This window comes from Rhagoletis pomonella, unplaced genomic scaffold (assembly GCF_013731165.1).
Source record: "Rhagoletis pomonella isolate Grant_MI unplaced genomic scaffold, Rhpom_1.0 Rhpom_scaffold_00005, whole genome shotgun sequence".
Lineage (NCBI taxonomy): Eukaryota > Metazoa > Arthropoda > Insecta > Diptera > Tephritidae > Rhagoletis > Rhagoletis pomonella.
Window position 1 is genome coordinate 24872088 of NW_023458559.1, and position 18563 is coordinate 24890650.

The following is an 18563-nucleotide window of genomic DNA, read 5'->3' on the forward strand; positions in this document are numbered from 1 at the left end:
CTGTGGTGAGTTCGCCGTTCGCCGGCATTGTATTTCAGCTATGACATTTATTCTTCTTCTCTCCCTCCCGTGTTGTTACGCTCTCGATTCAGTGCTCTCTTGCAAATTTTTTGGGTTATCATCAGGTTCCAGTACAAATTGGTACTGACTATTACTTACTATACAAACCTAATATTATGTGTAGGGATGTTGCGAATGTGGAATTTTAGACATCCGCGGATGCGAATGCGGATGCGAATGCGGATGCGGATGTTTAAAAGCTAACATCCGCTGATGCGGATGCGAATGCGGATGTCATGTATTTTTAAGAAATAATTTAGGTGGGTAAATTAGGTGATTTAGGTAAATAAAAAATGGAAAGGTTAATAATTTTTAATAATCTGCCTTCTCCTGATTTTTGCTCGAAAAAAAATTCACCCGAAAATTTGTATTCCGCCCATAGAAAATATGTACATGAAAACCAAAAGTGAAAAGTTAACCGGTTCGGGGAAAATTAAACTCATAATAAGACTGAATGTTTTTTAGTACTTGAATTTCAAAATTGGAACATTGTACTTAATAAAAAAACTTTTTGAAGGGTCGTAAATCAAACCTGCGCCACTATATAACTACTTGCTCGAGGCGACAAACTTGAAACTTGGCAAAATTGTAAATTCTCTTCGATTGACACTGCACCAGTTGAGGGGACTTTCAGTTATATTTATTTATTTTTATTGCGGTGCAATAATTACTTTTTGAGAATTTCATCGGGGCTGCAAATGTCGGATGTATCCTCCTGACTTTTATCCTCACAATCTAGCATTATGGCACAATCGTTGTTTAAACACCGTTTTTTTCGAAGGAATTCTTCTTTCTCATTCTTTTGGTTGTTTCGGAATTTGTCACGTCATCAGCGTTTTTCGATTTTAGTTTTTGTAACTCAATTTTAACGCTTTCTTCTGTGACTGGTTAGATATACGTCTATGCACTTGCACAATATTCCAAGGACCGAAATTAACAGTTATTTTTTTTTTTCAGAGTTAAATTTGGCCAAATATTTTTTATTCCGAAATAAATGTCCTATCCGGATAATAAAGAAACCGCTTATCCAAATTAAACAAATTTGGTATCATATGAAAGAGGACTGAAAAAGCTTTTAAACAGAAATAACGAATGAAGGTTACCACCTTTATTTATATTTTTTTATAACTTAATGGTAAAGAAATTCATGAAAATACATACCTGATCCAATGTTTGTTCTATGGTAATTAATTAACATTTTTTATTGAAATATTTTTCAATGTGTGGCTTTCCTCTTTTAGACATTTCAGTTTTAAAGCTATTTAAGTCCTCTTTCATTGGGTACCAAATTTGTTTAATTTGAATAAGCGGTTTGTTTATTATCCGGAAAGTACAAGCAAACAGGTAGTAGCATTAGAGCACTAACAATAAAAACAATATTTGCGTGTATTTTGTTGTTGCTTCTGGTATCGAAAGTGTCAAAAACTGTTCTGATTTTTTCCTCTAAATCAAAGCGCACCATGTGAAATAAAAAAATATTAAAAAATTGAAATTGGTAAAATAAAAAATTGTGCAACTTTCTTTCTTAGTAATTTTTTTTTGCTTCTCGAAGCATTGATCCATCCTTTGCAAGGCTCAGTAATCAGCGGTTGTGCTGCTGAGTTGGGCGAACGTTCCCAAAGCTGTTATTCAATCGCTTGTTTTGTATGGAAAAAGGTTTCTCATGCAAATCGATTTAAAAAATTTAGAATTTTTGTGATACAATTTTTAAAAAATTTTACATTTTCGAGACCAAATAATTTGAAAAAATAAAAATAAAAATCAAATCAGCTGCTCTACTGATACTACCCGTTCAATGTGCCTTGGGAACGTACTTTTATTTCGGAATAAAAAATATTTGGCCAAGTTTAACTCGTAAAAAAATAACTGTAATTTTCGGTCCCTTCAATATTCGCATTCGCAAAATATCCGCATTGATTTTTGCGAATGCGAAAGCGAATGCGAATGTCAAAATTAATGCGAATGCGAATGCGAATATTCGCAACAACCCTGATTATGTGTATACATGTTTGAAAATTAAAAATATACATTAAATACGGAGGATATTACAATTTTTGACAACTTTTGCTTTAATTTTTCTATTTTTCTACAAAAAACGTTACCCTTCGGTGTCTATTATAACCGAAAAATGTTATAGGCTTAATGAGGATTTGCACTCCATCCTTGAGTGGTCGAAGGAAAACCTACTTCATCTTAATGCGCAGAAGTCATATGTACTACCCATATTCAAGGAAAAAGTTGAGCTTTCCGTGATTCCGTTTTTCATATCGGTACTAGCCCACTTAAAGTAGTTGACAAAGTTACAAATCTTGGGATTGTCATTAACTCTAAGCTAACTTGTGAGGATCATGTTAACAAAACTGTGAGCAAAATATATTATACTCTTCGATATCTTAGAATTACTTCGCAATATGTTCCTTTAGCCACTAAGAAATAGTTGGTTCAGAGTTTAATAGTTCCACTTATTATGTATTTTGAAGTAGTTTATAGCAAACTAGATTCTCACTCTAAGCACAAGTTGGACGTAGCTTTTATTTATGCCACGAGATACGTATACGGTCTGAAGAAGTTTGACCATCTTTCCTTGTTGAGAAACTCGATACTTGGCTGCGACATACAAAATTTCTTAAATGCCAGGAACTGCATCTTTATTTTTAAATTAACTACTCTTGCGAAACCGGAATACCTATATGAAAAACTCATATTTTCTAAATGCTCTCGCTCTTTAACTCTAATTTTGCCCAAGTTCAATTACTTATGCTCATCCCGACTGTTTTTCGTTAACGCTGTTACAGCCGATTTCACGAAAGCAATTTAAATGAAAAATGATTTTAATTTTTTGAATTTTATATGGAAATTGACAGAAAATAAAGAATGATTTTCCATTTAAATTGCTGGTTAGACTTTGGAACTCCCTTCCTCAGTCGCTAAGGAGGATATTGTCTAGAGGCAGCTTCAAGAAACTTATACTTCAGTATTTCTCTAATTAAAATTTCTTGAAAACATGGTTATCGACTCTCGCATGCTAAATTATGTTTATTCATGTTTATTTAGGTATTTAATTGCTTATATTTACATCGTTGTGCAAGAAAAGATTCTATCTTGATGTACTAATTACTATTAAATTAAATAAATGTTAAATGTGAAATTGATATACCTTTGAGTGAAAAAGAAGTACGAGATATCCCTGTGGCTACTACTCTTTCAGATTTGCTGGCAAGACCGTGGACCAAAGAAATCGACAACAAAGAATGACTAGTATAACTATGTAATGAAGTTTTTAAGACTGACTAGGCATACATCCTATATTTGTTTGATGGAAATATATAGTATTTTCTAATGTTTAATTGAAAAAACATTTCTAGGGGATTTTTAATCTTACGTAAGATCTGCGGCGGGGGGAGGGGGATCAATTAAATCTTACAGTTTATTACGTGAGGGGAGGGGGGTTCAAAACAGGCGAAAACACCCTTACGTAATATACGGACAGCCCCTAACAGGCGAATCCCATTCGGTAGATCGTTTTTGCGGCAACCTACATCTACGCTATGTCGTTGACCGTTTGAGCTTTAAGAATAGTGGAAAGATATTGCAAAACTATATATATCCAGTAAATTTCGATATGAGAAATCTCCATTTACTACCCTTTTTTAACGACTACCTCCCAAAGGTTTGTACATCGCTAATTTTACTTTTTTTTGATAATAAAAGCACTCAAAATACTTTTTCATTCATCGTTTAAATCAAAGTGGTCAACATCTGTGTATACCGCTATGCTTTCTAAAGACTTGCGGTTAATTATTTAACATTGATTTAAAACAACTTCAGAATCTAGAAACTCAAGATATTTGAAAAAGCGTTTAAGCGAAAATCGGCAGTTTTTGCAACAAACATATTATGGCGTCGTTTCGCACAAACGCACAGCAAAACAAAAAAACAAACGCTAATTTTTGCCTTTCGCACCTTATCATCAAAGAGTGAACTGCCTTATTGATTCGAAATGCTTCCCGAATTCCCCACACTTCAAGCACTAAACCATGATACAAAAAAGAAGGTAGTTCCATTACTACTATTTTTTGATTTTGGGCCTGTGCCAGTCGGTAACTTTTTTCTCCGTGGTGAGACGGAGTGGAAAAATTTGCTATGGTGTACAAATAAATTGAATTTTGCTGTGCCAAATGCAGAGTAAAATTTTGACAGTTGAAAAACCAAACAAACGCTCGTGCGAAAGCTTTATTTTTGTGTGTTGCTGAAATTCTTAAAATTTATATTTATTTTATAATTTGCAAGTAACATACGCTTTTTTTATGCTGTTTCAGCTTTCATTGTCATGTTCACTCCTTATTACCGCCAAGCAATATTATGTGTATATATGGTTATAAGCTCATGGGGCTAGGTAAAATTTTGACGTTCGTATTCACCACGAGAAGTGTCAAATTTTTACTTTGATCCGTCAAAATTTTCTATTTTCTATCAATTGGCACAGGGCCTATAAAGCAGATTTTTGACATTTCTCCAGATGTAAAAATTAAGCATAGCTTTGCCACATTGAAATTTTTTGAGAGGGGAGATTTTCTTTTAAATATTTGGAATTTAATAAAAGAGTAAAATTTGCATAAAAAAATTGCAAGTTGATGTGTTCGATAATCAAATTTGAACGTTTTTCTCAAGCGTTTAAAAGATCCTTTGAATAATATCGATGTGCAGAGATGAAGAAATAAAATAAAATCCAGTTTTGAAACATTTATTTATTAAAAAATTTTTTTCATTTTATTTTAAACAAAGTAAATATATTTGCATAGCAAAACTCTTTTTTTTTAATAGTCCGAAAAAGATGTATTGTAAGCTATTTCGTCATTAAAGCATAGTCCGAATGGTCTCATTTCCCTCACAATCAAAGGAGCCAAAATTCAGAATTCTCCCGAAGTGAAGTATCTAGAAGTAATTCTGTGGAAATCTAACGTGGAACCCAAAACCTCTAAAGAATTGGCAGCATTTTGCCAATGTAAACAGGTATGGTGGAGCAGATTCTCAATCAAGAGCGTGGGAAGTCTGCTTGCAAAACTTCAAAGAACTACTGCCGTGTGCTGTACGGAAGCTTTCTCTACAACACGTGGCGCTTCTCTGATGCACTGCTGCATTTACCGTCACTTTGTTACTTCATACGTAGGGAAGCCTTAAAGGCCACCTGCAGACTAGAAAGAAACGGATGCCGGTATAACACTGAGTGGGGCGAGGTGGAGGGGAATGAGTTTACATGTCTGCGGTGACAGACAAGCTGCACTTAAGGCATTGGGCTGCCCTCTAACTACTTACTTCCAAACTCTGGGTGCCAGTTCAATCGGGAGTACCTCCTATCGTCCATAACCATATTATCTTTCATATCATGAAGCACCGAAATTAAAGCCTTACTGGGGCTAACGTTTGCAAAGCACATTCAAATCCTTTTGGGTGATTGGCTTTAGAATAAGCGAATTTAATAATAACTAATTTTTGCAGTGGACAACATATTTAGCTCTTTTGTTTCAAAGAAAAAGTTGTTTGGTTGTTTTTCAAATATGGCGATTTATGAGTTTCCATTTTCGTTATTGCTCAGATCGAAGACAAATTTCCTTTTAATTTTGTAAATAATTTTTTCAAAATAAATAAATGATTATTGATGACTAGGTATGGCAGCACGAAATGTCACAATCTGCTTAATTGTCAGGTAGTTAATATGGCGTCCGAAAAGTGACAATGAAACTACCTTCTTTTTTGTATCATGCACTAAACATTCTTCCAAATTACTTTCTGTATGACTTGCTATTAAAATTAATTTCAACTGAATGAGCTGCTTCTTATTTATCCAATACTCAGAAATTTTATTGCTTGGTATGCAAAAAATCCCGTTTCTCGACAGAAAATCCCATTCGCCCTTTTTAGTCATAAAATCCCGAAATAAGGGCGAAATCTCGCAAACTGGCAACACTGCATCAGCTTCACTTGTCACTTGTGCACAGGGAAAACGATTGATCTTTTTTTTGTATTTATTTCTTGGGCATATAAAACATTATCTGAAACCTGTCAATTATAATTCAATTATGTATCATCTTACTTTTTACTGTACAGTTTAAGGAAGTTACAACATTATGTAAAACCCTTAAGAAAATCCTAAAGTATTTTGTTTGAATTAAAATTTCAGTACAATTTAGGACAATTTTTGAAAAATCAGGACATTAGCGTACTGATTGAAGAAATGAATAAAATCAGTACAAGATGTGACAAATCAGTACTGTACTGATAAAATCAGTACGTCTGGCAACCGCAAAAGTACCCCAGTCCGAACTTTCCTGCTAAAGCGGTTGTTCTAGCCGATGAGCGTGACAACCTTCGTCAGGCCGATCCCGGAAACCCCCGAATCAGCAAAAATTTAAATAAATATGCGATTTAAAATAGGTGGGAACCATATTAAAAATATTTTTGAATTCGGGATTCTTGAAATACCTTCCACACTCAGAAAAAGGTTTAGTTATAATTACCAATTTGGTTATAGTGACCAAGTGGCATAGTTGGATATGGCGAAATAAATATCTAGTTCACGAAAGTCTTCAATTTACTTGAGACTTCTAGTTGGGACAAATGTATATTTGTTAATAATTACAAAACGACTACCTTGAGTGGACAATATTGTTAGTTGAATAAAATCATTATTGAGCAAATATAAACAATGGCTTTGGTTGATACAAGTTTTCAATTAATTTTGTGAACTTGCTGTGGACTTGAATCAGCTAACCGTATATTAATGGAAAAAAAGTTTCAGTTTGACACAAATAAAAATTTACTCGATGGTTGTTGTGTTTACTTTCTTCTTTTATTTGCATATATTAAGTATAAAAAATACATACATATTTACATAAATAGCTACTAGTGTAAATAATACATATGTATGTATATGGTGGTAAGAATTTCCTAAAAAGAAACGATGAAACAGGCACAGTCGTGCGAAAACCCAAGTCAATATCTGCTGGAAGTGCTGGTTTAAGTATACTGCTTTGCTTTTTCCTTGGCTAAATAGATACTTTCAAACTATAATTCCCATAAATTATATATCCACTGAGAAACCCCGGTTGGCATCAAACTTTATATTTTTAAATAACGATGCGCACACCGAAACAAAAAACAAAAGCAAACCATTAGAGGAATGGGAAGATATGCGGACTACATTTCCGCAGCTATATAAGGAAGCCTGTACATAACGGTTGTTGGGTCATCTGTCCCTGGCTTTTCTCAAAAACAGGTACAACTATATCAAAATCTCGAAACCGCCTTCCAGGAAAAGTTAATGTTTTTGGGAAATATAACAAAAAAAAAAGAGTTCTTTCCTTGAACTTATTTTATATGAAAAAAATTTCTCTATTAATCTTGTAAATATGTATTAATATATTTGAAATCAAATCCTATACAAAAATAATTGTTGTCTTAAATTTTTGCGTGAAAAAATATTAAAAAAATTATCTTGTGAAAATGCATTATTTTTGCGAAAAAAAACAATAAGTTTGAAAAATATGCAGAATAGTAGTTCTTTGTACAAGTACTCGATACCTTTCCGATACTGAGTAGGTATCGATACCTTGTTTGATACAAGTACAAGTACTGATTTGAGTAATACCTTGATGGTATCGATTTATCCCTACATGCCATAGCTTACTGAGCGCTCTGTAACCACACGCGTGTTTCACCCATATACGAACAGCGGTAGCGGAGCAAGGATTTCCACGCACACAGTCTCATTCATTCAATCGTTTTTTATGTAATGGTCGGCGCATTCAAACGATTCAATAAGTGGGATTGTGTACATTGCTCAGCTGGCGCTCTTCGTATGTGAAACACACAAACGCTCAGCATTATTTAGGGGTGGCTCACTAGCATGAATATGTTCCGCTCTCAAACCAAATCGTGGTTGCCTCAACTAAGATTTGGTAACTATGACTAAACCATGTGTTCAAAGAAAGCTTATCTGTATTAGCAGAGCTTAATGACATCCTTTTATGAACCATACGTTAAGTTGAATGGAATTTGTAGAAATATGCTTCAAAAATATATTTGTTAGTATTTACCAAACCCTTCAACTAAATTAACGATTTGGTGAAACCTAGATGAATATTAGAAGCTTTAATATATTTCGTTATAATTACCAACCCATGGTAATAGTTCCCAATCCTTGGTAACAGTTCCCAAATATTGTCAAAATTCGGGAACTAAATATCTTTAGTTATCGAAACTAATCCTTTTTCTCAGTGCATTTGATACCCATATTATGATGTTTTAATTAATTTGTAATCTTATACGAGTCTTCTCGGAGATAATAGCTCTGATCCAGTACTCCATGAACTTAGTCCCCTTTCAGACACGTCAAGTCTTGCTTTCAAGTCTGCTCGTTCGTTGGCGAAGAAGGTGGGAAGAGAGGGGAAGAGCACAGATACCTCCGTACCGTCAATTCGTTTCAAGTGTTCTTGTCTCTTTTGATCTTTTCGTTGCTTCCCATTTAAGAACCAAGGACTTGAATTCAATTAAAGTTGACGCGTGTGGAAGCAAATAGAAAACACAAAAGAGAATGCGAAAAAAATTGCTTTCAAGACTTGACGTGTCTGAAAGAGGACTTACAGGTTTTTACACGAACTTGCAGGAAGTTACAGGAAAAATGATCCCGTACTCCAAGTTCCTCCAGAATCCTGTAAAATTAATTTCATCATAGAGAATAGAAAGAAAGCAACTGTGTAGTCAGAAATTCCTCTGTGAATGCCGTTTTAGGAACACAACCACCCGATGAGGACGAGACAGAACTTCGTCTGTCTCGAGAGACTCGCACCACTCTAGAGAGAGATAGATAGATATTCAGTTGAGGAATGCACTTCGACCAGGAGATTTATTGTGCCCTCTTGTTTCCTACAGCATCTTGGTCGGTCCTAACTCCCTTAGGAAATCCAGTAGATTGTTGGGTGACATCGAGAGCATGTGATTCGGCTGCTTGTTTACTGACCCTACGTATTTCTCTCGTCTCCTCGCCACTGCATCCCATGCGAGGATTATGTGCTCCAGAAGTTTCAGCGGTCCTATCACAGAAACGGCGCGAATCAGTGGACCAGATCCCGAGTTTGTGTAGGTGACTTCTCAGTCTACAATGACCTGTTAAGATACCAGGTGAATTCTTAGTTTGTTCTTTGGGAGGTTAATAAGTTTTTCATATCTTTTCCTATTACTGGCGCTGCCCAGTAACTTCGTCCAGCGCAGTTCTCTATGTACGCTTTCTTTTCTTCTAAGCTCTTCGTTGATGGTGTGAGGTCCTACTACTCCTGAGGTCCTACCGCCTCCCTGGCAAGCCTGTCTGCTTCTTCATTTCCCTCTATGACCTTTCTGGCCTGGGACTCATAAAAGGAAGTCCCTGTTGTTCGCTGCTAAGGCATTTAGTCTTTCTACGCACTTTAAAACCAGTGCAGACTTGATTTCGTAAGAATGAAAAGCCTCGAGTGTGGCTTGACTTCTTCTTCTTCTTTTTTGGCGCTGAACCGCCTTAGTGATTTTGCCCGAGCTCAGCAAATCACGCCAGTCGTTTCTCCTCTGTGCCAACTGACGCCAATTGGAAACGCCAAGTGAAGCCAAGTCCTTCTCCACCTGATCTTTCCATCGCAGTGGGGGCCTCCCTCTGCTACCACCAGCGGGTTCGGAGTTGAATACTTTCAGAGCTCGAGCGTCGGTGTCCATTCGAACGACATGGCCAAGCCAGCGGAGCCGCTGTATTTTAATTCGCTGCACTATGTCCATATCGTTGTTAAGCTCATACAACTCATCGTTCCATCGTCTGCGGTACTCGCCGTCGCCAACGCGTAACGGCCCGTAAATCTTCCGCAAAATCTTTCTCTCAAACACTCCATGAGCCGCCTCATCGGATGTTGTCATTGTCCATGCTTCTGCGCCATATACCAGCACGGGCATGATGAGTGACTTATAGAGCGTGGTTTTCGTATGTCGAGAGAGAACTTTACTCCTGAATTGCCTACTCAGTCCAAAGCAGCACTTGTTGGCAAGAGTGATTCTGCGTTGGATTTTCAGTTCTGCAGCTCTTATTATCTTCTCCAACATCAGATTAAAGAAGTCACATGAAAGGGAGTCGCCCGGTCTGAAACCACGCTTTGTGGTGAACGGATCGGAGAGGTCTTTCCCAATTCTGACGGAGCTGGTGGTATTGCTCAACGTCATTTTACACAGCCGTATGAGTTTTGAGGGGATGCCAAATTCAGACATAGCGTCATATAGGAAGCTCCTTTTAGTGCTGTCAAAAGCGGCCTTAAAGTCGACAAATAGGTGGTGAGTGTCGATCCTTTTCTCGCGGGTCTTTTCCACGATTTGTGAATACCTGGTCTATGGTGGATTTGCCAGGTCTAAAGCCACACTGATAAGGCCCAATCAGTTCATTGACGGTGGGCTTCAGTCTTTCACACAATACGCTCGATAAGACCTTGTAACCTATGCTTACTATCATCTAGTAAAAGGATAATTTGATAGCGATATCTTCTCTGGAGATTAATCTCTGCACACAGACTGCTGGCGTGAACCTCCGCAAAGAATATACTAGGGAGTCTGCCCATGAGCTGCGATCTTTGATCTTGGACCGAAGATGCCAGCCCCAATGTCCTCTGGTGTTTTTGAGCCATCTGAGTATCAAATTACAGGGGGCAGCTGAGAGTATTTCTGGATGTTAGTGTCAGTCCAGCTTGCTCTATTCCCTAATTCTATTTTGAAGTTCCTTTCGGAGCAAATAACTTTGCCATCATCTCGTGGAAATTAGGTTATGGGGATCTGCTCCCTGAGAGATTCTATGTTACGAGATGATACTACCTTCTCTCTACCCCATCCTTCTCTGGTGAAGTTTATTAGGGATCGTTTAGCTGCCTGCTGCCGTGGGCAGGTGCACATTGCGCATGTGATGCACACACACGAGACGCTGTAGTCTCCACACTGTCGGGAAGTAGGCTAGCTCTAGACTATCTTTCATTACAACTACTGGATGTGGGGTAACTACGTCCTCTCCCCGTTGTAGAAATGCCAGATAGATACCGTCTACACATGGGGACTTGTACGGATCAAATGAGCTCGACGCCCACCCGACGCTATTTCGCTAGAAGATTTTTCTTGCAGCGCCCCAGTCGGATAAGGTTGGTCTAAATGTCCGAATAGGCATTTCCGTGATCTGGTCGGATGTATCCGGAAAGTGTGTGGAGAGCAGGACCCGTGCTCTTTCTTCCTCGCTGCCAGTGTACGTGCAATTCGGCAGCTTAATTGCTAGTTAGGTTTCTATCCTGCCTTTTTCTAGGGCTTTATGCAGTCTCGCCACTGCAGGAGTGGATATTATATTCTCGCAGAAGCTTCTAAAGCTCTTTGCTTTCCTGATCTCTTTATTGTATGTAGTTAGGCTCGTGGTGTAGTCCCCCCGTCACCCAGTCCTTTTTCTCTTGCTATTGAATTTCTTCCGCACATCTTTCCTCAGTGCTGAAAGGTCGTGAGACCACCACGAAGTTTTTGCATGATTGTCGGGTTTTGCACCTCTCGAATGCAACTTCGCTCTGAATACTGCAGCAGATTAAATTCCTAACTGAGCAGGAAAAGCCCAGATGTGCCCAACACGTGTCGGGAATGCATAGTCTTCCCCATGACTCGACACACCTCCTCGCAAGCCCACGAAATTCCACTCAACTAACGCCCCTCTCCTTTGGTCCAACCCAGTCGAAGTGATCCTAGGCGTCCAGATAGTTGAGCTTTACGACAACGAATAGGAAACAAGCAGATATAGGCCGGGCTAAGTAAGTCGCTACAACAAAGCGCGAAGAAACTGTCAAGAATCCTTAAGCCCATAAAATTTTTATGAAGCATGTCACAATAACGCGGTGCAAATGGAATTTCCATTTTTGACAGGGCGCTACGTGTAGAATTTGGATGCAGAGGACGGAAAGTTAGGGACATCACAAGGAGGAAACGAGAATAAAAACGAGAGGAAATGAGAAAACGTCAAAAATTACATCGCGCGCTGGCACAGAGTTGACATTGGAAAACGCAACGCTTAGAACTCCAATTTAGGGACGGCAGTAAAGCGAATCTGTCTGGAGGCGAAAGAGTACAAGACGAAATATTTACTACCCGATCATTCAAAAATATGAACAAAAAGTTTTGCATGCTGGCACCGGATACGCAAATCTGTGGATTAAGGGAGCAGAATAAATCGCGTTGGTGAGTGACTTTCCACAGCGCATTCGATTTGAACCACAATTTTAAATTCTATCTACCAAGTGCTAGGTAGAGCTTAACAAAGATAAACATTTGAGTGGTGTTTAATTGGTGTAACTTCAACCACATTTTATAAATTTCGCTATAAAAAATCCTACAGTATCTATGTGTATTCCTTCGGTTTCTGTTGAATTGTAGTTAAACCGCTGCAGGTATTGTCTAGAATAAAAACAAAAATACTGGTAATTACGCTACGTATCTTGTGTATATAGATGTTCACTTACCTCTCTTCATTATTTAGACCAGTGTGTTCTAAGCCATTTCCGCCAAAACGGGGTGTAGCTTCGACTAGTCGCATCTGAGGGAATTTTTCGAGAACCCAAGCTACTATGCCTTCATTCTCTGCCTCAGTCACTGTGCAAGTACTATAAACTAACACACCGTGGGGTTTGAGCAAAGGCACAGCTGCCGAAAATAATTTTCTCTGTACTTTCGGATACGATCCGAGCATGGATGACGTCATATTGGATGAAGCTATCAGAAATGGTCTATTCCCCAAAGCGCTACAAGGTGCATCTAGCAAAATTTTATCGAACGTATTAGCCCCAAAAGGTGGTTCAAGTAAACTATGCTTAGCTCCCGCTGGTTTAGATGGATCAAAAGCTTTCGTAGCGTCGAAGGCGTACGCACGTATGCTCTTTAAGCCTTCACTCGTTATCTTTTCTTTCATAACTGATATCTTCTTTGGCGCCTTATCAAGAGCTATTATTTCTCCTTGATCGGTCATCATCTCTGCAATATGCGTCGTTTTATTTCCGGGGGCTGCACACATGTCTAATATACGTTCGCCAAATTGAGGGTTCAGCACGCGCACGCATAGAATAGAGGGCAGGTTCTGTAGTAGGGCTTCACCGCAGCTTAGATCACCGATGCTGGGTACTCCAGACGTTGTGGTCAACATCTCTACTGCGATCCCTTTCAATGGCTCGGGTTCGCTATTTGTAAAATTATTTGTTGAGGGACCGAAAACCTGATGACGTTGCATCCGAATAGTACCCACACCCAAAAGAAGTTTATCGGGCGAATCATAGCGCGTATTCGTGCCTTGTTTGCACTTACCCGCTAAATCGGCATATACCAATACTTGCTCACCTAATTTTGTGCCCGCTTCCATAGCTAGAACACCAGGCGCATAGATGTGAGCGCCACGTAGTAAGGACGCACCACAACAACTATCAACTACAACTTCACGTTGTAATTCCGTCTGTTTTTGCTTTATATCCACATTGTTAAGTAATATGGGTGATATGCAAAGCACTTCTGGGATGTTGGAAATTTCGTACACTTGAGGTGGTTGTGGGTATCTTTCTTGTAGTACGAACTGCAATTTTTGTTTGAATGCCTGAACTGTTGTTCGGAGCATATTTACGCGATATGTTGTAATAGTTGGCGGCCGACATAACCAACTCATCAGATCCCCTAACTGAGCAGGCTGAAAATATTATCAAAAGGCATGTATTTTTGTGTATGACATTGCTATAATGGTTACATTCTTATATTATTTAAAGTAAAATTTAAATTTTTTAAAAGGGTGTTTAGAATATACCCCAGGTAGGGCCTGCTTGTTGTAAAATGCGACTAAAATTCACTGGTGCGAGTGACCAGAATACCAACTGAAACATCAATCACTGTGGTAACAGGGATAAACTTATGGATTGTACTCCAGGTGGTACCGAAGAACGTAGATAATAGGTACATTCCTCATCTTTTTGGACTAAAATCTGAAAAGTGTCAAAATGCCAGAGCGTAAGCAAAATGCGCTCACTAAAAGAGAATAACAGGGAAAGTAAAGGAACGCAAAAAACCAAATTTTTAGTCCAAAGAATGGCAACAACAAAGCTAACGTCAAATAAGAATGGAAATGTATGTACAAAACACATTCACACAAGCACTAGCACAATAAACACTTACTATATCAATTATTTTTTGCCTCCTTCCAATTTCAATTCACTTTTATTACTTTTTAGATTATTCTCACTTTATGCATATTCTTTAATTTCCGTTAATTTAAATTTAGTTGAGTTTGACACTTTTCAGGATTTTGCCAGAAAAAATTCTTCTGACTAAATCTGACTACTTCGGACTGATGAGAGTTACTCTCACTGGGTGTTGCTCTCTCATTTTAGCTGTCATTTCCGAGTTAAGGAACGCTTTTTGGACTAAATCTGACTACTTCGGACTTTTTCTGGCTATTTCTGGGAGATAAGGAACGCTCCTAATAAGAAGGGCAAACTCGTTATAATTGTAGCGAAAAAGAGTAACAGGGGCGCGCCTTCTCTTTTCATCCAACCATAAACGTACTAGGGCAAAAGAGAAGGCACGCCCCTGTTGCATACACTCGCTGTAATTATAACGAGTTGTCCCTTCTTTTTATCTATGTTCTAACCATGATTCAATAATACGAGGTTAGATAATTATTGACAGCCGCGGTTTGGCACTCCCTTACAAAAGGTTGAATTTACGAAGGACGGAGAAAGGGGAAGAATGAAATCCCTTGGTGCGAAAATGGTAGTAGAAAATTACGAAAAGCAGGCAATTAGTAGTGAAATTTCTTTTGTAAATTCTGTAAACTAGCAGGAAATCTGGCATTTTAAACGAAAGATTAATATATCTACGTGAATTACGTAATTTATGGGATATTTAGCTGTATAAAAACTGCAAAAGGACTCAGAATTATATTAAAACTACTATGAGATTTATGTAAACATCCAATTTAAAAACAATTTATGTTTTCATCAGTTAAATGTGCTTCATACGCATATACAAATAACCATATTGCGCAAAAGCTTATACTTCTATTTCACACCAAAGCTACACTTTTTCCAAGTAAATTTGCAAAGAAGCAACACGGTGCTACTGCCAAGGGAGCGGTGCGAGAGAGACAACTGTCAGTTTATCGAACCTTGTATTATTATTGATTCATGCGTTCTAACAAGAGTTGAAATCAACCGCATTTGCGTCAGTGTTATGGATTCTGAAAGACCAAATTAATACACAAGTCTCCAGCGTTTACACGAGAGAACGCATCGTTGAGGAGAGTAGATTTGCCTCTTCACTCTTCTTCAGAGACGGAGCCTGACCATCCGCCAGTGTTGACATACATGGGCTTTTCCTACCAAAACTGGCAAGTTTTTTTTTTTCATTTGGTAAATTGGTAGGCTAGATTGAAGTTTGGTAGATTCCGAGACAATAAGAGTTATTTGCGAAAAATAAATAATATGTATCTCCAAATAATTTAGCAACCTTGTTTACATGAATGTTTCACCGGTGCGTTCGTATAACGGCGACCGCAAACATGTAAATATGCTGGATTCAATATGAACATATATGTATGTGGCTTTAGTATAATGCATTATTCGCAGCATACGATTGCGAATGACTCCCTGGCGCCAAGGCGTTGAAGAACTTTTGGCAAATAAACGCGCAAGAAATAGTTCCGATACTAGCAAGTCAACATTCTTATTAAGTCTCATCAAAAAATTCATTGTGGTTTAAAGGGAATGCCGCATTATACTAAGGCCAGCTTCCCAGCATAAACTAATATTCCATACGTACACAGATGTATACTTTATGTGCCTACAAGTTATCTAATTTAAATTGAACTGAACTATGAAAGTTGTGACAAACTACATACGTATGCATATGCACTAAAGACTGGTGCGCTGGGCTTGCCAATAAACCCACTGAAGTCCACCATTGCCCCATTTATCAAAAATCAAAAGAAGGAAAGTCAACTTGACTAGACCCATCTTGGCAGGGACAGAAAATGAGTTCTCAGACGAGGAGAAGTATTTAGGGGTAACTCTGGAAAAAGTCTCAATCGGAACTCACATCTCGCGAATGTTACCAACAAGGCTATAAGGGCATTTTAAGCCTGTCAGAGACTTTATGGGAAGACGTGAGGAATTTCGTCTAAACTAACGTATTGGTCTTTGAATACGGTGTAAAACCCGTTGTTACATATGCGACTTTGGCCTGGTAGCCAAAAGCTAAGCTAGTAAACGCGGGTGCCCCCTAAGCAAGCTGCACCGACTGGTCTGCGTAGTCACCACAGGAGCTATGCGCACATGTCCAGCGGATGCCCTTGGTGTCACGTGTAATTTAGGGGTTGACAAGCCATTCACGGATGACCCCGAGTTATCCTTCTATAAACCCTATAAGATCAGAATTCATGAAAGGGACTCCTGTAAAGCGATAATTATGATTAGTGAAGGGTCCCAAGTATGGTATACCGACAGATCGAGTAGTGTCCTTCGACTTCCTCTTCTTATTTTACGTCATAACCGCCGAAGGGATTTTGAGTGACTTCAACAAAGCACGTCAGTCTTTCGCGCCATTTCGGATAAAGATTATCCGCCTGGTCCACCCTTTAGCCGCACTCCTGTGCCTTGGTGATATAAGAAGCTTCGGAAATTGAGGAGTTATTCGAAGAAACTTTCAAACCGAAACCTTTAAAATAAATGCTAGGATGGACTGAGAATACTACTGCTGCATGCTCGTGATCTCGGTCATGTTCAGCGCTTGTGGGCATTTTGGCGCGCATGATCGCCATAAATTAAAAAATGTTGATTTTCAGCTAGCGATATACTGTCCCATTTTGCGTTGATGCTTGAAGTGTTCAGATCGGCGGATAAATGCTTACAAGCCTTGTGGGTTAATTGAAATTTTTATAAATGAGGTTAAATTATGTAAACTTTATATATGTATATCCATGTTAATGATGTGACCGCAAAACCACAAACGAGGCACTCGTCGTCTGTGGCCAACTACAGCCAAACATTTTTCCAAGCATGTGCGCGAACATGTTAGTCGTTTGTGGCCAGCTTAACCGCTACCTATGCATGCAACAACTTTGAAATAGGGTGTTCTCGTACTCTTGCAAATTTGGAATAGTGTTTCGCTTTCGCGTTATCCCCTAATTACACACTCACTTGCATTTGTAAGAACGAACTCTTCGAATTTTTTAGATATATGCACACTTAAGATGCTGTTTTCGGCCTTTATACGGTCTAATTTAGAGTATGCAGCATTTATTTGGAGATCATACTGTGCTATTCATAAAAATAGGTTGGAAAGAGTTCAGAAAATTTTCCTCCGGTCTCCAAGCACCTACCTAAAGACGCTGCTGAAGGATAACCTGGAATTGCGCAATAAATACACCATTACGAATACAGCAGAACTAATAGAGAAGATGAAGATGATGATGATGATCAACAAAACCACTAAATTCGTATCATTCGACATCAAGGACCTTTACCCATCGATACCAACAATAGAAACCATAAAGACCGTACAAGAAATACTGATTTGAAAAATGAAAAAAGAAGCTGCTACGGAAATAGTAAACGCATTGAAGGTTACATTAAAACAGAACTACTTCCGGTTCAATCATAAGACATTTATAAACAAACGAACGGGTTAGGAATGGACAATCCGACGTCAGCAATACTCATGGAAACCTGTCGACCAACCTAGGAGTAAAATTTTACGCGAGATATGTCGATGATGTAATATGTCTAATAGAGGGAAACAGAGAAGCAGACAACAACACCAGAATATAAAATTCACCATGGAAACGGAAGAGGAGAGAAAGATTAACTATATGGATTTAACAATTAAAATAAACAATACTACGAGCAAGATTGAGTTCGAAATATACAGAAAACCAACAGCCACAGATACAATAGTACACAACAGCTCGAACCATCCACAGCAACATAAAAATTCAGCACTTAGACAACTAATAACAAGGCTTGAAAGGACCCCTCTAACAGAAGAACTCTACAAGAATGAACTGGATACAATATATGCCATTGCGGAAAATTACGGAAATAGGAGAGGCCTGGTTGAAAAGTTAAGAAATGACACAAAATCGAAAAAACGAGCAAAGTGGAAAACAATAAAAAAACTTGGGCAGTTCAAACTTACACGGAAAAGACATCGTATAAACTTTCTTAATTCTTTCACAAGTACGACATTCAGACATCATTTAAAACAAGGACCAAGAAGAATGTTGAAAGAGAAAATAAGCGAGGAAGACTCGCTAAATAAACAGGGCGTTCACAAGTTAACCTGCGAGTGCCGATACAGCTACATAGGGCAAACAGGACGAAATATAAGAACATGGTCCTTCAAGGTCAGAAGACCTTCAAGGACAAATAATAAATAAGCAAATAAATACTGTA

General features: G+C 38.3%; 1 protein-coding gene across 2 annotated transcripts in view; it reads right to left on the reverse strand.

The window, feature by feature from the left end:
* The window catches only part of LOC118738782 (tRNA (cytosine(72)-C(5))-methyltransferase NSUN6), a 74159-nt gene that overhangs the window by 4762 nt on the left and 50834 nt on the right, over window positions 1–18563 (reverse strand). The window contains exons 2-3 of one of the 2 annotated variants that reach the window (XM_036469749.1): window positions 12603–13810; window positions 12407–12537 (exon numbers count right to left, since the gene is read on the reverse strand). The exons of the other annotated variant lie outside the window; for it this stretch is intronic. Of the exons in view, the coding sequence (XP_036325642.1) occupies window positions 12438–12537; window positions 12603–13810 (1308 nt within the window). The 3' untranslated portion in view covers window positions 12407–12437. Of the gene's footprint in view, window positions 1–12406; window positions 12538–12602; window positions 13811–18563 lie in introns of those variants that run through there. 2 annotated transcript variants of the gene reach the window in all.